This window comes from Exophiala mesophila (genome assembly GCF_000836275.1).
Source record: "Exophiala mesophila strain CBS 40295 unplaced genomic scaffold supercont1.1, whole genome shotgun sequence".
Classification (NCBI taxonomy): domain Eukaryota; kingdom Fungi; phylum Ascomycota; class Eurotiomycetes; order Chaetothyriales; family Herpotrichiellaceae; genus Exophiala; species Exophiala mesophila.
In genome coordinates this window covers 4,056,910-4,078,349 of record NW_015622504.1, presented here as the reverse complement: position 1 = coordinate 4,078,349, position 21,440 = coordinate 4,056,910, and the positions used below count along the sequence as shown (strand labels likewise).

Sequence of the window (21,440 nt, the reverse complement as noted above, 5' to 3'; positions counted from 1 at the left end):
GCCGTCTATCTTTGATATTGTATTACTCATGTCTGTTGAGCATAACCTAGCATAAAATGAAGAAGAATCAAAACGCATGTATGCCGTGAATGACATAGTCGCTTGCGGTAAATGTGATGAGCCCGGTCCGGTGGCCCATCAACAGATAGTGGCATACGGAGTACGAGATACCGCTCCTGCCCAAGTCGAAAATGACATCACCAAAATTCCCTCGTTCCTTTTAAATTCAGGAGCATTTGAAGAAGGTAGGTGTGCCGATTTATGCCAAGATCCATCAATTTAATCCAAAAGGGCCTAGCGTGGACGCGAAGGCGCGCTCGCCCCTCAAGACCGCGTTCTGCCTATCTCAACATTCATTCCAACAAGAAACAAACACACTCACAGCTTACGAATTCTTTGGACGATCAACCCTAGTAGAACCACATAATCTAGACTGCCTCGAGATTCTCCCTCTTTACATCATTCACCAGTATGTCACACACACCAATTCAATTGGGTGACCTCTAGCTGACCTGCAACAGTGTTGGAAGCACGCCTGGAACAAGCAGCCCAGTTGAAGAAGGTATGTGAACATGTCCTTGATGAGAAATGCATCAATCCTAATTCCTAACAGGTCGTCGATGCCATCAAAGACCTTGTTCAAGACTGCAACTTTGATTGCAATGACTCCGGCATCGCCCTCCAAGCGATGGACAACTCTCACGTCGCCTTGGTGTCCATGGCCCTCAAGGCCGAGATGTTCTCTCCTTTCCGTTGCGATCGAAACATTGCCCTCGGAATCAACCTGAACGCCCTGACCAAGGTCCTGCGTGCGGCTCAAAATGAAGATATCCTCACACTCAAAGCAGAGGACGCCCCCGATGTTGTCAACCTGATTTTCGAAAGCAGCGAGACAGACCGACTGAGCGAGTATGATATCAAGTTGATGGACATTGATCAAGAGCATTTGGGAATTCCCGATACTGAATACGCTGCCACCATTGAGATGCCAGCCGCCGAGTTCCAACGCATCTGTCGCGATCTGATTGCCATGTCGGAATCAGGTGAGTGGTCAAATCATACCGTGGGCTGAAGTGTAGTTATTGATATTTCCAAAGTGTCGATCGAGGCAAACAAGGATGGTGTGCGATTCCACTGCCAGGGTGATATCGGTAGCGGTAGCGTCACCGTGAGACAACACAACAATGTCGAAGCTCCCGAGAAGAACGTGTCCATCAACCTCTCCGAACCCGTGAGCCTGACCTTTTCGCTCAAATACCTCGTCAACTTCTGCAAGGCCAGCGGACTGTCCAGCAGAGTCAAGCTCTGCCTGTCGTCTGAGGTTCCTCTACTTGTGGAATATTCCCTCTCTGGTAGCAGTTACCTGCGGTTCTACCTGGCGCCAAAGGTACATTCAATCTTTGACCGTGATGCTACAAGCAACTAACAAATTATCTTAGATTGGAGACGAAGAGTGATCCCCACCCTCCATATACGAGACGACGAATTCAACTACAACATGAGAATGATTGGTGGTGCACAAGGGGGGGTAAAATGGACTGGAATAGTAAAACAAAGAGACGATCAGACCAAATTGCCCTCTTAGAGCATCCTGGATGTGTGTGTAATAATGCGACGTCAATGACATACTGCTGTGTTTTGTATGTGATATAATGTGGCAGCAACACATGAAGAGCGGTCTTGATGTTCAAAGTGGAAATTGAGGAGTAGAAGCGAGAAATCTGCCCCTCAGCCTTGTTGGGGTGAGGGCCAGACTGCGACTGGAGTAGTAGAGAACTGGGGGGAAGCAAAGTGCGTCATTTCGCACGTAAAGCCCACAACAGGTCAACAGGTCCACAGACACCCACCCCTGTCACACCCTCGTGACTCTTGTATCACCTTCTCATTCTTGTCAAAGATAAACAATTGACTAGAAGCCGTGCTCATATTTCTCTTTCCCCCTATCTCTGAATAGTTAGGATTTCGCCGTGCCGGGCGCATCCTGTCAGATGGCGTCGCCGGATGACCTGTTGCCGGAGACCAAGGTTCTCGCGATTGCTAGTCATGTATGCATTTCCTTCTCTATCTCGTGAGACTGGCCCGACAGATGAGCTGACTGGAATCTTGGAATTGTCGCAAAAGGTCGTTTATGGGTAAGTGCTACCGATGCTCCGCGACGCCGTGGTCTCGGGCGCAACTGTGTCCTCGAATTCGAGGAAGTTTGACGCAGGATCCGACCACGACGTGGATCTTTCTTCTCATCCTTCTACCACCCATGCAATTACTAACGTGTCATCATGTCCTGTGGCTAGGTATGTCGGCAATACGATGGCAACCTTTGCCATGCAGACGCTAGGGTGCGATGTGGCGGCGATGAACACTGTCCATTTCAGTGAGTCTCCGAACCGCTTGCATTAGGTCCTCCACTCCTTTGATGGCTTCTCTCGTCGATGCCGGCATGGCGGAGCTTGTCGCTGGCTCATCGGGGTATCGCCTAGGCTGGGCAAATCCCCTGGTCGAAGCGAATGGCAATGCTGCATGTCCACTGTCCAGCTAGATAACCCCCAAATCGGAACGGCAGGGTTTCATCGTCTTCTGGGCAGAGGTCCCCGTGTGGCAACGTGCAGTGGTGTCATGTCTCTAACTAATCAACCTCTTTGCTCAATCAATAGGCAATCACACAGGCTATCGACAATTCAAAGGCCGTAAGACGCCGGCGTCCGAAATTCGCGAACTGTACCAGGGCTTAACGCAGTCATATTTGACCGACTTCGACATGCTGGTTTCGGGTTATGCGCCCTCCGCAGATGTGGTTGATGCGATTGGATTCATCGCCAGAGACCTCCGTTACCGTGCGTCGGTCAGACCGGGTGGATTCTTTTGGATCCTTGACCCTGTCATGGGCGACCAGGGTCGACTTTATGTGGCTGAGGAAATCGTTCCTGCTTATCGCCAGCTAGTTCGTGAGGCGGATTTGATCCTTCCAAATCAATTTGAGGCCGAGCTGCTGAGCGGTGTAAGCATCAGTACATTAACCGGAGTGGCGAATGCCGTGAGGACATTACACAAAACTTTTGGAACACGCCACGTGGTGATCACGAGCGTAGGCGTGGGCTTGAAAGAGACTGGGTCACCTGGTGTTTTGACTGTGGTGGGCTCGACGAGGAAGGATGACGGAACTGCCCGTCTGTTCAAGGTCGAGGTGCCTAAATTGGACTGCTTCTTCAGTGGCACTGGTGACATGTTTGCCGGCCTGATGGCCGCGAGATTAAGGGAGGCAGCAGCGGATGCACAGCTCTTGGATCGCCCCTCGTGGGCATCAGATGATGATGTGGAGGCACTTGACCTTCCTCTGGCAAAGGCAACTGTCAAGGTCTTGAGCAGCATGCAGACCGTTCTGGAGAAGACGATGAAAGTCAGGGACGAAGAAATGCAAAGATTTGCCTCCGGCAGCATAGGTGGTACCGATGGGGAAGCCGGTGGTGATAGTGAAGCGAAAAGAAAATATCTTGCAGAAACAAAAGCTGCTGAGGTCAGGGTGGTCAGATATGCACGAGATCTCCTGGATCCAAATTTGCGATACCAAGCTGAAGTATTGGAGGTTTGAAGAACACGATGACGCACGATTCCTGTTAGGTAGGCTCAGCAAAAAGATCGAGTCAAGGACCAACGACTTCTATAGACGAGAAAGGACGACCGAAAGGCGTGTATAGAGCCGGACATGGCGTGTTGTGAGCAACAGAGGTAAAATGTTGAGTCTCTTCTAATTTGTGGTTCCTGTTCCAACCTGTATAAATACTATTCAATGTTCAACCTGTGCTTCCAAAACCACCAGCACCACGAACACTCTCCTCCAAGTTCTCGACCTCAACGATCTCAGGGGTATAGATCCTCTCCAAGACCAACTGAGCGATGCGATCCCCCTTTTTGACCTCAAAGTCGACTTCGCTATGATTGAACAATAAGACCTTCACTTCACCACGATAGTCCGCGTCAATGACACCAGCTCCCGTATCGATGAAGTTCTTAGACGCTAGGCCCGAACGGGGCGCAACACGACCGTATGTTCCTTCGGGGGTTGCGATCGAAAGATCAGTCGACACGAGAGCCTTGCCCCGTGAAGGGATGGTGATGGGTTTACTCGCGTAGAGGTCGTAGCCAGCGGCAAAGGCTGATCCGCGAGTCGGGGTTGTGGCATCGGCAGATAGCTTCTTGATTAGGAGTGGGGGCTGAGACGTAGAGGTGAGTTTAGGGACGGCAGTACCGTTGCTGCCGGTTGCGGTCTCGGCCATTGTGTTTGTGGTTGTGTTGGAGGTAGGTTCTGATGTCTTGACTCGTTTGGCGAGAGGTGGGCTGGATGCAGTGGGCGGTGAGTGAACTGTGGCTGTTTGTGCTTGAGGAGGGGGTGTAGTTGCGGTCGATGTTGGCATTATTCTAAGGTGTTGTTTTATGTGAATGGGACAGGAATTGTCATGGATTAGATATGGACACCTTTGCTGTTGTTGTATGTGACAATGTACCTAGTCTTGACATTGAAATCCTACCTATTCATTGTCCCCCCAATTTGTCTGCGCCCCGCCAACCATGCCTTCCCCCAACGCGTAAATCTGGCCTCCAACACGCCGGTACGCGTCTTATGTGAGGAAGGGGCAAAGTGGCTTGGTCACGTGGATAACCTTCGATGCAGTAATAATTGACCGAACATCGTAAAGTAAGCATTTGATTCACCGTGCCATTTCCCTGGCTCTCATTGGTGCGTCTGGCTACTTCATCCAATCAGAGAGAGCACGAGAACAGTCGGAGCTACACCGGCAAATGTCAATCTGGGGAAAATGTTAGCCGAGGCCTGACACTGTTGCTTCGGCTTCGATTATAGCCATCTTCCCTCGGGCTCACTGATCCGAGCAGGGCAGATTTCCGCAGCCGGGCGTGCCTCTGCGCTGACAACAACATTTTGACCTACGATTGGTGTCTTCCTCAGAACTCTTCTGGGCTTTATAGCTTTTTTCTCGTTGAGCCTGCCCTTGTCCATGCATAGTTAACAATACAAACACAATGGCTGGACCTATACGCCAACCGATCGACTTGGCTTCTCTCGAGCGCTACATCGACTCCAATGTTCCTCAGATCAAGACTCCACTGGAATTGAAGCAGGTCCGTAGACACTTCTAGTGAAGCGGAAACTCAAATTTTGAGACCCAAGACTAACAAAGACACAGTTCGGCTTTGGCCAGTCCAACCCTACCTACCAAATCACCGATGCTAAAGGAGCCAAATATGTCATGCGCAAGAAGCCCCCGGGAAAGCTGCTGTCCAAGACCGCCCATCAGGTCGATCGCGAATATAGGATTATCAAGGCACTAGGCCAGACCGATGTCCCTGTTCCCGAGGTCTACTGCCTGTGTCAAGATCCCAGCGTTGTGGGCACCGATTTCTACATCATGGAATTCCTCGACGGACGTATGGTGACAGAGAACCATTTCCCCGGAGTCAGCCCGGAGGATCGAACAGCGATGTGAGCATTCGTCGCAGACGTCCCATCTGCTGTAGGCAAGCAACTAACCTTTACCTAGGTGGAAAGACGCCGTTCAGACGCTTGCCAAGTTTCACAGGGTTGATTTCAACAAGGTCGGCCTGTCGAATTTCGGTCGACACACCGGGTTTTATGACCGGCAGTTGAAGACCTTTGGAACATTATCCAAGGCGCAAGCAGCAGCAGTGGACGTGGACACCAAGAAACCAGTTGGAGATATTCCTCACTTTCAAGAGATGGTGGATTTCTTCAAGCAGAAATCAACTCAACCCAAAGACCGTGGAACCCTGATCCACGGCGATTATAAAATCGACAACCTGGTTTTCCACAAGACAGAACCTCGAGTTATTGGTATTTTGGACTGGGAAATGGCAACGATAGGACACCCACTGTCGGATTTGGTCAATCTGACCGCACCTTGGGCGTGGGTGGGAAGAAGTCTTGACGGCTCAGGAAGCAAAGAAAGCCTGGAATTCGTCGACGGAGCGACTCCAGGTCTGCCAACTTTGAAACAGGCAGTCGATTGGTATGTTGAAGCGTCTGGGTATGATGCTCGATCAGAATTAGCTTGGGGCAGAGCATTTGGGGGCTTCAGAACCGGCGTCATCATGCAAGGTATCGCAGCACGGTATGCCCAACGACAAGCTAGCGGGACCACCGCCAAACAATATGCCGCCCAGATGGGGCCGTACGGTGAGTGGGCGTTTGACCTGGTCGCCAGACTCCAGAGGACAAGTGATGGAAAGGCGAAGCTGTAGTATGTAGAGGCGCAATCGCAATACTACTGTATGTAGATGAGATGATGTTGCAACTAGATCCACATGATACAATATCTCTGCCAGTGTAAACATGAGACTGTCGTACAAGCAATCAAGTTATTAGTCGACCCACTATCTGTGCTGGTGACACTATTTTGGGTGTTTGTAAAAGGACATAGCCACCTGGAGTGCGCTAGCTGCGTCCCGTCCAAGGCCTTTTCTTGTCTGATATCATACCAGTTTCGAGCGTGATAGCATACAGTATTCAGTCTCTCGGCCGAAATCGATCGAACCGTTGCTCTGCCGTGTCTATCTCAAGAGATGATCGTCGAGACCATGCTGTGGAGCTGTCTGTCAACAATGACCTCGATCCTGTTGACTCGAAAGGCACCGGCGTGTGTCGACGGTCTTGTCGTTCATGTTTGAAGGACACGGGAATTTGTGGATCTTTGTCCGATCTTGGTATACAGGCACGATGGGGGTCTGACCACCTGTGCCAGCGACCTAACCTACCACGAGGTGATGAGCAGGAAGGCCTGAGACCAAGAAGCAGTTTTGATATCGTACTTCGTATCCAATGAGCTGTGTAATTTCGGGGGTATGAATGTTTTGTTTTCTTGATCTTTCGTTATTGTCGCCGATTCAGCGGTTCCGTACACCCCACACACAGCCCCTGTTGCTCTTGGTAGATGCAACTGGCTTACACGGCGCATCGACACACGGAAAAAGGCAATAATATGGCCCGAGTCTGTACATGATTCAAACTAGGGGGGTCGGCGATACGAATTTCCATGATTGAAGACGTTTTGGTATGCCTGATAGTCGACGTAAACCCTTGTCTCGCTTCCGTCGTCCCAGGCTGGCGGTGTAAGGAACAACACGAGCATAGCGCAGACAAGCAGACAACAGACGCAAGCACAGAGAGAGTAGAACCCACGAGCAAAATGTTTAGGATCAACGGCTTCAGCGCCTCCGACCCGCAAGCGTCGCCACTTGTCAGCCCTATGATAGAAAATTCACGAATAATATCCCCGGGTGGGTATTCGGGGATTCGGGGGGTTGGAAACACCATGTGTTGGTGGACGCAAGCAATCAACCAAGGACCATAGGCAAGATAGCTGCCTCCAATTTGTCAGACAAAAGTTGCCCTAGGGTGATGTGGGTGCCTACAATTTGGTACTTTTGTCTCAGGGATTGGGGGCCAGGGTTGCAAAGTGGTTCCGGTATGTCCCAGTAGCGGCCCTAAGTACTACGAATACATCGTACGCCTACCTTTTGAGTCCTACGCATATTTGAGCCGTTGGCCAGGGGCCTGACGATTCCACATGAATGACAATCATAACGCAGGGGTCGTCAAAGCCTAACAACAGGTTTGCTTCCGCCCTGTGTCACGGTGACGAGAATTGGCGATCTTCTATCTTTCTCGGAAGGACCAAAGACTGGCATTGACTGGCACAACGGGAATTCCCCATCACGCAAACGATAGATTTCCTATCCCGAGGTGCCGACGCGGTTCAGTCTTACGCCGAGCCGGAGAGGACAGTTTCGAACGTGGTTGAGTGACTCTAGTCGGTATTATGTAGGTCAGAGGTTGGGAGATAGGTTTGAAGATAGGTTGGTCACAAGGGTGGGGGCCGGTGAATTTGATTCATGACTCCATCTCAGAAGTTCACAACGAACCGAAAGTCTGGAGATCTACATCCAGAATGCCACCTCTGTACAGGCCGGGGCTGCCACAAAGGATATGACAAAACCAATCATTCCTATGATCCTTGGGTACCTAAGACCCAAGGATGCGCGCCTAACAAACCGTGGCTCGGTACCTACACCACCTTTTATTTTCCCCCATAGCATAATTATTAATCCAAGCAAAGCATGACCCCCATCTCCTCCACGGAAGGCCCGCGACGGCGATACCGATACCGTTACCTGTCAAATACGCCAAGGCCGTCTCATTCTGGAACATCTCATGGTTACTTAAAGAGGAATAGAAACACTGTTAATGGCTAGAGGGGCGGTATGATGTTCTCTGACAGCTAAAGCAGCGAGACCTCGGGTTCGGTATCGCCAGGTATCGCGTCCAATGACAGGGCATGAATGAGTACCTCTCCGTACGAGTACGGCCCGCAAGGTGGGACGGCTTTGACTGAATAAGAAACGAATGCGAAGCGGGGCTACAGGCATACAGCGTATGGGTTCTGTCAAAAAAACCACCTGCAGCATTCCGTTCTCCGAACCAACCAGAAATGGCTTCGCTAGTACCACAACTCCATTAGCGCCCTGCCCTACGATATCCATGGCGTGCCTGGGAACCAGTGAACCCTCTATACTTTGTAGTGTAGACTCCACCCTTGGATGCAAGACTCGCCAAACTCTAGTCTCAAAAGTCACGGTTGCAAGATCTGGATTAGTGCCTCCAGATAGACTCTGACAAAGAGGAATCTTGATGCACTACGATTCGAGCACAGGGACTAGAACCCGCTCGCATAGTAGTTCCCACTGGCTCTGCACCATTGAATAATTTCAATTTCATGGACCCAAGTTAACAAAGATTCGTCTTGGGGGCTTGGGCGACAAGGGCGTCGATCGATGGCAGTTCTGGTAAGTCTTGCTATCTGTGTGTCTCTCTCTCAATGTGGGAGCGTGTTTGTCGTTGATCTCAAATTGCAGGAGCTTGAGACTCATCTCGGTTGAAGGGGACGGGGAAGGGGACGGGGAAGGGGATGATGGACGATGAGTCATTCGCGATGACATTTCGTATATCATGGAAGTTCCCTAGATAAACGCGGAATTGAATCATCTTGGTTCATCAATGCGGCACGCAATATTGAAAAATTCCCATTATTTTCATGGCAATGTAACCTCAGAGATATATGGTTGCACAGCGAGTAGCACTGGTCCTTTTGTAACCTGGGCGATCAGCCATGAGATAGCACGCACGACATATAGTCAGCAAGGATGATTGGCAGATTGTGGCTTTCCCGTCGTGGCCGTCCCGTCCTCTTTTCTCCTCCCCCTCTCCATATATGGTTCCTCGATAGCCAGCCCACAAAACTATATGTAAGGTGCACGTTCTTTCGCTCGATGTCAGCATCACCGTTCTTGACTGGTCGTCTTCCCGTACTGGTGGAGGTCACTGCGCCCACCTGTCAGTGTCCCCACGGCCAAGAGCGAAACAATGCTGTTGGTTCGTGCGACCACTCGGGGTTTCCCGAAGACCACTTTGTACGATAAACTCTCGTCCGGGTGCAATTTGGGGTTTGTGGTAATCTACTGGACGATCCGTCTTTTCCCATGGATTGTGGGCTTGAGTTTCAAGCGCGCTTCCTGAACTCTCTGTAGATAGTTCGATCATGAACAAGCCTACCAGGGTTCGACTTTGCCGTGACCCAACAGGCATCAAGTGCCAGATTTAGCCCCTTGCCTGTTGAGGGATGGTAAACTCCGGTGGATTTCATCCTGAAGGCGTGCATATTCACGACATTGCACCAAAAAGGCCAAAGACTTCATTCTGACAAAGCAACTCTGGCCAGGCCCCGACATATGCCTTTCGAGGGCTTACCAGTGTAGATCTCAGCAAGGGGTGTACCAAATGAGGGAATTTCACTTCTTTGGGAGGCTGGGGGATTGTCCCCTCGGCCCCAGGTGCCTCCCCCCAGGTGTTCCCCCTCGGTCTTCGGGTCATACGTGCCTCTCGCTCCAACAAAACCCGGAGCACGTGAAGCGGAGTTAAGTCTTCAAGTCTTTACCTAGCCAAGTCTTGAAGTTGTCATCTTCGAGTGGAGACCCAAGGCTTATTAGCGGAATAGAGGGGAGCTCTTCTCCGAGTTGAATGGTGAATTGTCACAAACTTGACCGCCCAGGTAACGGCGTGGCACGCGGCGCGGGTACCCATACTCCGAAGAAACCAAGACCCAAGGCCAGACGAACTGGGCTCTGGCTTACGAGAGCTTGCCATCTCCAGAGGCTCTCAAGATAGAATTGTGCCTACGCATACCGCATTGAATTGAAGATCCCCAAGACAGCGGACTCTGCGGCCGCGGTCTCGTCTCGCTATGCATGAGCCCAAACTCGCCTCCTTCCAAATCATTGTGGTTATGTAAGTGAGGCATAGTATCCATCGCACATGCATAGCGGCAGAGTCTCTGGGTAAACAATGACTATGCACCTATGATATGGGCGGTGCGTAGACTTTACTTAGTGGTCACCACCGCCCACTCCTAGCTCTCCGAAGTGAGTTCCCAAAGCATTCTGAGAATCAAGCCCATTTTGATTACAGTGGGCCCCAGCTGAAGAGGAGGGTGACAGTGACACTCACTGACATTTTTATGTCTCAAGATTGGATCGTTGTGTGTAGTCGAGTCATATTGAATTGTCCTTTGGCATCTACTCTGTAGATGACGGACAAGCCAGGTGCTGGTAGCTGGAAACTTGTCTGCCTAAACATTGCTTGAGGGTTGAGAGAGGGCCCGGAGACTAAACCAAAGGTCCCTCGCAAACATTCCCCAACTTGTTTGCCTGTACAGTATTTGCGGTTGCGTCACCGTCATCTGGCAGCCAACTGGAAGCCTGCTACCTTTGCTAGTAAATCCGCGGGTATTCCACAGCCAACAAGGATGAAACGGAGCCACGTTGATTCACACGCATTGGTGGCTTTTCGAGAATAATCTCGTCGACATTGGCATTTTCGTATTCGTCCAACAGTGCATCAACATGTCATTCGTCATCATACTGACTGGTTAGGTCTTGAAATCCATCTCATTTGGGGGCCGATACTCCACCTGGATCCATCCTATGTCCTCCAGTCCAACCAACTAACTCAAACGAGATGGTGATTGCGCCCGACCGTTTCTCCTTGGTTGATATGCGCGAATCGCCAGTTAGTTGGAACTCTGTACTCAGAAGGTCAACTCACCACTTTTGACTTCCCCCTTTGTTTGCTCTGATTGTACGGGTAATCAATTCTCGCAAACAGTCCAACTACACAAGCTAATTACCCAGATATGCCAAGTGGCTTAATTCCGCGAAATGAGGTATTTCCGCTTTGTCAGATCAGGGTGTGCACAATCATCAATATTCTCTGTAATATTGTTTGGTCGTCTGCTATAGCTAGATCGAACACGCTAGGCTGGAACAGGCTACTAAGCCAAGTCCGCTATGTTTCTGTCATGATATGCTCCATGGATGAAAATATCTCCGCTGCTTCTATTATGCTTGTTTCCCGCGGAGATGAGATGGGAATCTTGTACAGACTTGCAATTCTCGCGCACACCCTTTGTAGGCCGTAACATGCAATAGATCCTCCCAGTACCTCGTCAGAATCGTGAGAGCTTGGAACCCAGGGGTTCCAATTCCCTCACTCTTGTCGTGCCCAGGAGCAAGATCATCCTCTTGGTTCAGTATGGACCAGCACACTTGGAACCCTGACTCGACAATACCACCTATCACTGTCCTGTCCTGTCCTGTCCTCGTAAACATCGTAGATAAATCATACTTTACAGGTCAGACGTGCTGTCTGTCACACGTGGAAATTCAGAAGTTTCCAGTCGTGCAGATAGGGCGATTGCGGGGGAAGATGGTATCAGGCCCGACTTGATTGACTTTGTCGTTGAATTTTCTGTTGCTGTTGTTGTTGGGCCTGTCCTTTACTGTGGATGCGTCTGACGTGATCTTTCATGTTGTCCATGCGGGAAAAAACACGACCACATTCTTCTCCGTCTGGACCTCGCCACTCGCACATAATCCCGGGGTTGTGCTTGGCTTCATGCCTCGCCCGGTCCTTCTTGCTGCTGAATCCCCCCGTTAGGGGTTGGTCTGAGGATTTGGCACGGGCAGACGCTGCAGCTTCGCTTTGCGGACAGCCCTTAACTCGACAGAAAAGATGCTTGCTGTGCCGGTTGTAGTGCTTGCGTAGATCGCATCCTCGAGTGAATGTCGCTCGAGACGTACACCCTGGAAATGCACATCGCCACGCCTGAGGGTGGGGACTTAATGATGAAGATGGCATTGATGTTGGCTCATGGACCGGGATGCCGTAAGCGTGTAATGAAGTGTTTGACGATGTCGAGTTGGACCGAGGCGTCTGCCTCAATGCTGGCTGCTCATGTCCCAGTGTTGGGTACGACGAAGCCGGAGAACAGGACCTGGACAGTGACGAAACACTACTCCGGTGACTACCCGCACTGTGGTGGGAGACCTGAGAAAAGGCGGGCGAGGCACTCAAATGTTGGTGTGAGGGAATGGTCGAGGGCATTGGCAGCTGGTCAAACTGAACAGGTTGAACTTCCCTTGGGGTAGGAGGAACAATGTTCGCCAACGGGGGACCAAGGGGGTCGTCAATGGAAAATTGAGTCGACTGAGGTGCGCCATATTGCTGTATCTGCTGACCACTGGTATAGTTGGGGTACGAATACCAGCTGCTCGATTCATACATGCCATAAAGCATGTCTGGAGCAGGCGCAAACTGTGATAGTGATGGATTGGTTGTCTCAGGAACTGGATAGAATGAAGCTTGTGGCATTGGAGTATCAAAGGAGATGTTGTGGAGGTGGTGATCCTGAGGGTTCGACATGATCAATTCAGGAAGCATAAACAACGAGTCGGACGACACCGATTTTGAATGCTCCTGGCTGGAAGGGGTAGGGGAAGGATAACAATATCGGGCAACAGATGGTGAATAAGCCAACAGCCCGGTCTTTTCGAATTCGTCAATATCGCTTGCTGGTGGGGTGATGGAGAAGACAGTGTCTTGAGCGTCCAGGGCCATTTTGTTGTTAATAATAAGACAGTCTAGACTGATATATCGCGGGAGAACCAGTTGGGTCGGTGGACGGCATGGGATGTCGATGTCTTCTGTATATTAGTCAGGAATGATAGTAGGAGCAACGGTAGACCAGAGGTATCAACATGGGGCCGACGAGAGAGTCGGGACTTATACATAGGAACAGAAACGGAGCTAAGGCTGGTGGGTGCGAGAAGCCCAACACGTTGCAAAGTGGATGCTGTCGGCCGTGCAGACCGAACCGTCCAGGATGATTGCTGACCACGATCCAGAGACGATCGCAGGGCTATGGAGAAGGTTCAAGGGCAAAGGGAAAAAGCATAAGGGCGAAGGGCGATAAAAACGGGCGCGAATCAAAGACCCATAACTTAAGCAAATCCACATGCTATCTTGGATGGGGTGGTTAAGATGCAACAGTCGAGGACAAAAGTGCGAGCCTGCTTGCATGGCATCTGCTTTGATCGGGTAATCCATTATTGCAATCCAGGAATATGCTCAGACCTCCGTCCTCACCGCGCGTGCCGATCATAAAATGAACCAAGTGGAGCCTTCATCGCCATGCTGATCCCGGCCGGTTGCTGCTTTTTGGGGTCGCCATCGCCAGATAAGCCTCATGACTGGCTCCCGAGCTCCATGTATAGGGCGATACCCATGCAAACATTAAATACCAACCCAGCGAGGCCAAGTCCAGGGTCGGTGAGATGCCACCGTTGGCTGACCTCCAACCCCGGCCCACGTCGACCTTGGTACCTCTACTGTCAATAATGTCTAGGTAGCAAACACAGCCCTACTTTACCCATCGTGCCCATACACCCCTTCGTTTCCTAGCTCCAGTGTGGGGAGTGATCCAGTGATGCCCAGAAAGCCCCTCCTCTAGGCTGTAACACTGGCTGCCGCTATAGTCTTCTCCACCCTGGGCTTTTAGTACGGTACACACTCATACGGCTTCTCTAGACAAGGAATAGCGTCTAAGGCCCAGAGTGACACCAGTGGGCGCTCCAAGCACTGCCATTTGGTTACGTTCTTGACTATGCGGAAGTACCTGGGTATGCGAATGGGTGGTCCCCCTCCCTGGTTATGCTTCTGTGAAGATGCGTATGCCTGTAAACTCACAGGATTAACCATACTACAGTGGGTGGTACGCCCGTACGAGACGCCAGAGGGGCCCCAAACCTTCCTTGGAGTGGTGTCGTATACGTATGCGTACTCCCTCTGGCCCACTCAGCGGGTAGGGCTATTCTGCTTCTCCCTTTCCCGTGGGGTGGGTACACTACCTGGACTCAGCCACTTGTCGTATTTTGGCGTGCTTAGATCGTCCCAAGTATGAATAATTATCCTCTCCCCCTGGGGCGGGTTCACGTTATTCTTGGGGAGATACAAGCCTGGCAACGGCCCTATGGTCGTCCCGTACGGGCTGCTCGCGGCCAAATATCTCTCCGTATGAGCACTGACATTGGGGTCCATCGTGGATATTATCAATCTGTTTTCTTGATACTGAGGCAAGCTTCTTTGTCGACCTGCGCAGTGAGATTGCATGGCGACCGTGTACTGCCTGAAACTAACCACCACCAGCAGTATCGCTACGAGAGTAACATGAGTATGACGTCGATAGATGTATCAAAATCATGATTTGCTCCTAGATGGTGACCTCTAAGAATCCTCGACTGGTGTGGATGTGCATGGTCTTCTACCTACAGGTTCCAGTAGCCAACTTCAAAGTCGCCGGGAACTGGTAGAATGCCCGACCTGTACCCGAGTACCGAGTCTTTCTAAGTATTATTAGTCAGGGCAGGAGACCAAGGGGGCGTCTCAACCGAACGTCCTGTTCAGGCCAATTCTGCCTGATTTAGACACGACCCACTGGGAATGGATATCGCTTGTTTATGATTGCCGCTTGCTCTACCATACCCAACTGCTCGCCGATGAGACAGTCCGTCGTCAAAAGAACATCATCTGTGCTCCAAAATTGTCCCTGACTTACTGAGAATACAACGTCGCAGACTGGGGCTGAAAGGCTTCGTTGGCCTAGCACTCCACTAAAGATAGTGAACACCGTTACGACAGCTTGGACAAGCGAGAAAGACCCTAAGTTCACAGGGCGTTTGGTTGTATGAGCTCTACTTAGCATCCAAGATCGGCTCGTCCGTAAAGAGGAAGATTATTTTCCTGTTTTGATGATGCCGAATGTCGATCTTCTAGTGAAGATGGTTTGCTTGTCGGTTGTACCGATGCCTTGAGTTCTTGGAGCACGGACTGAAGTACACTTAAAGCCGGGCGCGGTCGTGGCACCCCTTAGTTCACCGTGTTCACTTAAAGAGCGACCGTATTCGCACTGACCGACCCTACTAAGTTAGTGTCTTATGCTTCCGGTGTTACAATTATCTGCGATTGCCAACTCTTTGATCGTCACGGTCAGAAGACACGAGGTCACGGCTATCCCAAACCTAAGCGGGACATGTCCTCCGCAAGAGCAGGTCAGGCAGGCTATATGCGTCATGGGTCTGACGATTTCAAGGCACAAACATTGAATTCAAAAAGCGTCAATCATCCAAGAGAACAATGAATCTCGATCACAATAGGTGAAGCCGGCTTTCCGCGGTCTGTGCTGAGACGAGTGTATCGACTCGTGTCCCGACCCGTCAGGTGGAATCAAATGTACAACTCTCGAACCCGAAATCTTAGTTCTCCACTGCGATTCCAGCCTGTTTGATTTGTCCATATGGAAAACCTGACTGGTTGGATGGCTTTGTTCATCACTACCAAGCCCTTGAACAACCTGTTCATTAACTCTCCGTTAGAAGTGCGGGTGCCTCGTGTGACGCAGCAACTCTTCTCCACAATATCTCACTTGTGATGATACAGTAGTAGATCATCAATGCCGCTGTACAGAGGGAATGTTAGATGAAAAGCCAAGATCGCGCAAGGGTGATCATGAATTAGCTGGCAAAGAGCCATGAGAGGGTGAAGATCGGTCACATTCCACAATGAGAACAGCTAGAATTCATCGACACACATGCCATATGCCATTATGATGCTTTATGTGTTTTCCACATTATGTAAACTTACTTAATGGTATACAGTGAAGGGCGGCAGGATGAATAAGCCTTGCGGGGTGTGACCTGCATATCACGTGCATGGACACTCCTCTCATCACGTGACTACATTGCCCTGCTTCTTGGTCACGTGTACCTCCTCGCTTGCTCCAGGATCCGCTAAACTTTCGTGGGGAATATCTTTTGCTCGTGACTCGGACTTGCCCAGACTTGCACGACGTGACAGATCAAGACCGCATCACTCCGTCGAATCTGCGTTTTCCCTGATACGTTCATGGCGATACAACTACGTTCGCATTATCTATCGCTTCCTGCGAGTCTTATCTCATCGACATTACTCTAGTTGCTTTGAGCCTCGTCACTTTCTCCGTCATGTGGGAGTCTGCAACCATGGGAGATGTGAACCCTGAAGATCGTCAGATCGTTGAAAGGCTGGCCAAGTTGCAACAGATGTACAATCAGGTATGTATTAACCCTGACATTGAAATCGTTGACTTTGAGACACGCTCTGACTCCACTATAAGATTGGTGGCCTGCGTACACTGCTGCCCGAGAAGCTAATTAATCCGACGCGCTTCGCTTTGGAGGATCCTTCTGGGTTTGAACCCGAGAAACTAGCCTCTTCTCTAAGAACGGCTGCACAGACTGGAAGCAGCGATATCCAGAAGTTCAAAAAAGACTGGCACAGTGAAGACGTCCGACAGCTGTGGAGCGCTGTCAATGGAGCAGAGCAATTCCAAGGCGATGATGCTTGGGTGGTGGATTATTCTACCTTGCTCCAAGATGCTAATCTCATTGCTGGAACGATCGACCTCGTCAACGGAGACACTCATCCAGAACCGGAGCCGGCTCAGGAGAACATTTTAGAAATTGTCAGCAATTTCAAGACCAACAATCCTGATCTCAAAGTCGACATCGTCAACGAAGCCACCGGTTTACCGGTCAACGTCAGCATCACTCATCTTGCTTTTCAAGTTGCCCAACTGAGTGACGGGGGTGGCTACAAGGTGTCTGGCAAGCCAGATACCGAAGCACCTGCCCTTCGCAGTAGCATTTTGGAGAACTTGAAGCCGAGCACGAATCTCAGTGAGCTTCTGGTATGTTTCGATAAGCGCGGCATAGCTGGATCCGGCTAACAGTACATAGGATACATTGGCCGCCTACAAAGATATCACCACAAAATCGTGCGACATCTGCAACAAGCTGATGAATCAGAAACGTCAACTTCCCCTCGTCAGAAAGGCGACAGAGCCACAACCTGACCAACCGACCAAATTCCAAGCACTACATCGAGATTGTTTATAGTAGAGTGAGGTGTCTCGAAGGAGATTTGGCGAATGCTGCCTGCCCAGGACTTGTGTCTGTCAGTCCTCACATTCGATTACGTCTGGTGAGACTTCTCGCTTCCAAGGAGTGAACGAACGACGTGAACAAACGACTAATGAAATGTCCGAAAGTGACCCGGACACCTTGTACAACAAACTTTTACTGGCTTTGACTACAATCACAACTGCATGCATTGTCCCACAAGGGACTGCATCGAATTGGGTCGAGGGTCAGACGAATGACAGTGGATGCGGTCTAGGGAATAGCACGGACTTTGTCACACATGCCCATCTCGGCTTGGCAGTGTTGTGCTGCGATGTATGACATTTGTCTCTGGGACGTAGCGGACACATCGCCCCGAGATCAGAACCAGAAAAGCAAGGCGTTGTTGAAGCGACAATTGACGCATGAGTCGAGCTATGATCATAGATCATTCGACCAAAGAAGACTAGGTATTTGGGTTCAAGGATTTACGACTACTATTATCCGCCGCCATATCGGGAGAAGACTCCTTGGACGTTGGTCGATCCTGTACCTACTACATTTGCCAATCCTCCCAAGGCCCTGGGATGTACACGATTATTTCCTCCGCACAAAACGATGTCGAGGATATCTGCTAAGACTTACGACCTCATGACACTCGGAGCTAGTCTACCAATTCACGACTAGGAGATGACGCATGAATGAAAGTGCAGATGAAACGAGCATTGATTCGACGTTAATATGAGGTGGCTGAGTTGCTTCTGATGGCGTCACTTACTTTGACCTTCTCTACAATCTTCCATTTTGACACAACGAGAAGACGAGCCTTGCACGCAGCGAAAAGATCCATCCTCCTATACCTAAGAGTCGCTATTGATAGTCGAGGTCAACATAAGGTCTTCTGTCTATTTCATTGCAGTTATTTGGCACGCAGGCTTAGCTTATGTGGCAGTCAATAGCCTCTGACTAGGTAGCGTAAGGAATGTATATCTCAATTCCTTCATTTCTTTGCATAAGAAGCTGGGAACTCCAGCATGATGTGGTGAGACTGACGGCGATGTTGACATAAAAGCGCAGAGTGCCAGGGTCCAAATTAAGAAACCATCTAATCCATATATAGTTAGCTTGCGGCAATGACATGAGCTAAACCTGAAGAAGAATGGCGCGGAGGCAAATGGCGCGCCAACATGGAGTTTTTGTTTTGGCCCGAGCGGTCGGATTCGTCGTCAGGGAGAAGTGTGCAGGAGCGAGTGAGACAACCACCAAAATCAAGTGTCCAGACTCTTCGTGAATAATGCCACTCACTCTCTCAACAAGATCTTCAGATTCTACAAGCAATTCTCATCTGCCTCTTCTCCTGTCGTTTATTAACATATTCAATTGACTCAATACTCTCGTTATAATCTTTAAAATCACCCAGTCGCCCGTTCATCACCCCTGGCCTTTCCTTCCATCACCTTGTCACAAGGAACACCAGTCTCGTCTCCCTCCCGTCTCCCTCCTCCCTCCCTCCTCCCTCCTCCCAACTATCAATCAAGAACCGCTGTCACATTAGAGCCCAACATCAAGGATGAAGGCCACCGGCCTGTTTGCGTCTTGCACGCTCTTCCTCCTCTTCCTCGTTTCCTCCTCAGCCGCCTGGCCATGGCCAGCAAAGTTCGATATCGACAGATTTCTCGTTGGACGTCAAGAACAAAGGCCGACTGATTCTGCCAGCAACACTGCTGCGGCAACAGACGAAACTACTGCCACTTCAAGAGCATCTGCGTCAGGGACCGGTTCCTCTGCAACCATAACAGGTTCCGCAACCAGTGCCAGATCTGGTTCTGGCACCACACGCACGACAAGCACTCAAACGACCCCCATCGACCCTCGAAAACCTCCTGGGGGTATCTCACTCATTACTCCCGCCCCTATTGACGGTCCTCAATACTACAAAGTCGGAACTATGATACCCTTCCAGTGGAACTACACCTCGTTACTTGTAACTCCCAAGGCAATCGACGTTCTGGCCTCTTGCGCGATTAATTCAGCAACCTATACCATTGCTTCAAATATGTCTGTAGAAGAGACGGGAGCCATTCTTTGGGACACTGGTAATTTTCCCGCCACTTCTTCGCAGCCATTTCCTGTCGCAAGCTACACCTTGATTGTGCACGATTCAGACAGGGATATCAGCGACGTCCCATCTGCAGGTCATCTAGGTGCTTACGCACAATACGTCTTTGGCATGTATACAGGGTATGTTCCCCACTTATGCCTTCTTTACCATGTACTAATACCTCTCCAGACAACCATATGTTCCCTTGAACGAGTTCAAGTGCGCCACCTGCAACGGGGCACTGTCTATCCACGAGAAGCAAGCTCTTGGCGTTCTTCTGACTGCGGTCGCAATCACTACAATGTCTTTTGCATGGTTTGCCAATGGATTTGGTGTTTTCTGATCCGAAATGTTTCATCGACATCTAACAATGTATATTCTAAACTTTTGCAACGACCAATCGGATCACGACCTTGTACGAACCGGTATATCTTGAAGCATAGCGATCGTGACAGTCACTGGAGTTCGTGGTGCAACGCGTTTGAAGGGATCTCGGGCTAGATGATATGAACGGGAGGCTGCAGGTGGCTCGGGGAAGCGGATGCCATCCGGCATTTCCTCAATTGGATTTGGAATTCAAGGACGGACAAGACGGAGGTTCCTGGACAATTTTGCCAAAGTCAAGATATTTTTCCCATTGCACAGGATCAAGCATCCTCCTTCGCAATCTCGAAAGGGGAATCAAACAGGAGATGGATCGTTTGTGGCCAAGATGACAGCGGAAGATGACTTTCGACTTCCGTATGAAAGCTTCTCACCGTATAATCTTCTTGTCGATGACGAGCAATGCTATGGCCATTCAGTGGGGGCTTGTTGATTGCTATCGTGGCGATTGCAATAGATCTCTCATACAGGTTGGTGCGGTTGTTGTGTCTGATTGCTCGATTGTGTTCGATTTGTCAACGCCACGTGGGTTGCTTTCGAGGGTCGCAATCGTTATTGCGAAAGACTCTATTACAATACCGGCCAAGCCTTCACCGCGGCATTGAATTGGCCTAATATCCGTCTTGTCGGATACTTGGATCTTCAGGTCAAACGGCTGGGTTGGACCACTTGGACTTGAGATTGAGGTAGCAATTCATTCGTTTGCCTGTCGGTACATGGGTTCATTCTGTATCTTTCCACTTCCCCGTCCATCTTTGTCGAAGGTACAAACGACCTGAAGCATCCATGGAACAGTCGCCCCTTCCTATCAAGATATAAAGAATACCTTGCCCCTTGAGCCCACATGCTCTTTTTCTCGTTGCTCAGCATTCCTAGTACAATCCCTCACCATCACAGCCTCTTCATTCTTAACCATCAGCTCAGCGTGACAACAGATCCATTTTCTTCGCAGAGGCTCTATCACAAATATCGAACTTGTCGAACAGCAACAACATACATCTAGCCTCAGGGAAAAGATCGAAAATTCTCAAAGAGCACTTTACAGCTGGTGAGACATTCCTCTACTGTCTTTCTTCTCGGTTGCTTTGCATGATTGCTTGGTCAGAGCAAGAAACATCTTTCGATCGGAGAGTGGATTTTCATAAGCAGATGAAGATCTACTACACACGGTCAATGAAATACTTGCTAACCTAGAACATGGTGTCAGCAACAAAAGACGAAAGTTCCTAACATCTTGTAGTGAAGCCCTTCACGAGTGATCAAGCTTTAGGTCAGAAACTTCACATCACTATCAAGTTGGTGGCTTTCGAACTGCGCAAAATTCAATCAATCATCATAATGTCTGCAGCAAGAAATGCCAATGCAAGCGCAACTAAACCCACCCGACCTAACGGCTGGACGGCCAAACACGACGCCTTTATCCGTGGCTGCGCCTCAAATCACGAAGATGTAAACTCGACCAAGATTCTCTTTGAAACGGAGTTTCCCAACATTCCCGTTTCCAAGGCATGGATTCAGTCGAGAATGAATGCGTGAGCAGGCA

General features: G+C 50.1%; 8 protein-coding genes across 9 annotated transcripts; 6 read left to right on the top strand and 2 right to left on the bottom strand.

Moving 5' to 3' along the window:
• Window positions 1-471: 471 nt before the first annotated feature.
• PV10_01305 (proliferating cell nuclear antigen (pcna)) lies at window positions 472-1,457 on the top strand (the record flags this gene model as incomplete). The annotated part of the gene is made up of 5 exons (XM_016365497.1): window positions 472-496; window positions 522-562; window positions 614-1,043; window positions 1,098-1,387; window positions 1,440-1,457. 5 exons carry the CDS (start codon window positions 472-474, stop codon window positions 1,455-1,457), a joined length of 804 nt encoding a protein of 267 aa, XP_016229146.1.
• Window positions 1,458-2,755: 1,298 nt separating this feature from the next.
• PV10_01304 (pyridoxal kinase) lies at window positions 2,756-3,586 on the top strand (the record flags this gene model as incomplete). Its single annotated transcript, XM_016365496.1, has 1 exon — window positions 2,756-3,586. One exon carries the CDS (start codon window positions 2,756-2,758, stop codon window positions 3,584-3,586), a length of 831 nt encoding a protein of 276 aa, XP_016229145.1.
• An 89-nt stretch (window positions 3,587-3,675) lies between these two features.
• On the bottom strand, window positions 3,676-4,541 carry PV10_01303 (deoxyuridine 5'-triphosphate nucleotidohydrolase). Its single transcript, XM_016365495.1, has one exon. The coding sequence runs from the start codon at window positions 4,407-4,409 to the stop codon at window positions 3,789-3,791; it is 621 nt and encodes a 206-aa protein (XP_016229144.1). The 5' UTR covers window positions 4,410-4,541; the 3' UTR covers window positions 3,676-3,788.
• Window positions 4,542-4,872: 331 nt separating this feature from the next.
• On the top strand, window positions 4,873-6,352 carry PV10_01302 (uncharacterized protein). Its single transcript, XM_016365494.1, has 3 exons — window positions 4,873-5,133; window positions 5,199-5,494; window positions 5,553-6,352. Exons 1-3 carry the CDS (start codon window positions 5,035-5,037, stop codon window positions 6,268-6,270), a joined length of 1,113 nt encoding a protein of 370 aa, XP_016229143.1. The 5' UTR covers window positions 4,873-5,034; the 3' UTR covers window positions 6,271-6,352.
• A 4,982-nt stretch (window positions 6,353-11,334) lies between these two features.
• PV10_01301 (uncharacterized protein) lies at window positions 11,335-13,440 on the bottom strand. The gene has a single exon (XM_016365493.1). It carries the CDS (start codon window positions 13,034-13,036, stop codon window positions 11,852-11,854), a length of 1,185 nt encoding a protein of 394 aa, XP_016229142.1. The 5' UTR covers window positions 13,037-13,440; the 3' UTR covers window positions 11,335-11,851.
• Window positions 13,441-16,333: 2,893 nt separating this feature from the next.
• Window positions 16,334-18,413, top strand: PV10_01300. Of its 2 annotated transcripts, XM_016365492.1 has the most exons (4): window positions 16,334-16,566; window positions 16,629-17,201; window positions 17,251-17,494; window positions 17,562-18,413. In XM_016365492.1, exons 1-3 carry the CDS (start codon window positions 16,477-16,479, stop codon window positions 17,407-17,409), a joined length of 822 nt encoding a protein of 273 aa, XP_016229141.1. In that variant the 5' UTR covers window positions 16,334-16,476; the 3' UTR covers window positions 17,410-17,494; window positions 17,562-18,413. The 2 variants fall into 2 exon arrangements, with proteins under 2 accessions (XP_016229141.1, XP_016229140.1); XM_016365491.1 differs by having other exon boundaries at window positions 17,251-18,413.
• A 569-nt stretch (window positions 18,414-18,982) lies between these two features.
• Window positions 18,983-20,014, top strand: PV10_01299 (uncharacterized protein; the record flags this gene model as incomplete). The annotated part of the gene is made up of 1 exon (XM_016365490.1): window positions 18,983-20,014. The coding sequence occupies one exon, from the start codon at window positions 18,983-18,985 to the stop codon at window positions 20,012-20,014; it is 1,032 nt and encodes a 343-aa protein (XP_016229139.1).
• A 1,221-nt stretch (window positions 20,015-21,235) lies between these two features.
• PV10_01298 (uncharacterized protein) lies at window positions 21,236-21,433 on the top strand (the record flags this gene model as incomplete). Its single annotated transcript, XM_016365489.1, has 1 exon — window positions 21,236-21,433. One exon carries the CDS (start codon window positions 21,236-21,238, stop codon window positions 21,431-21,433), a length of 198 nt encoding a protein of 65 aa, XP_016229138.1.
• Between the last annotated feature and the right edge of the window lie 7 nt (window positions 21,434-21,440).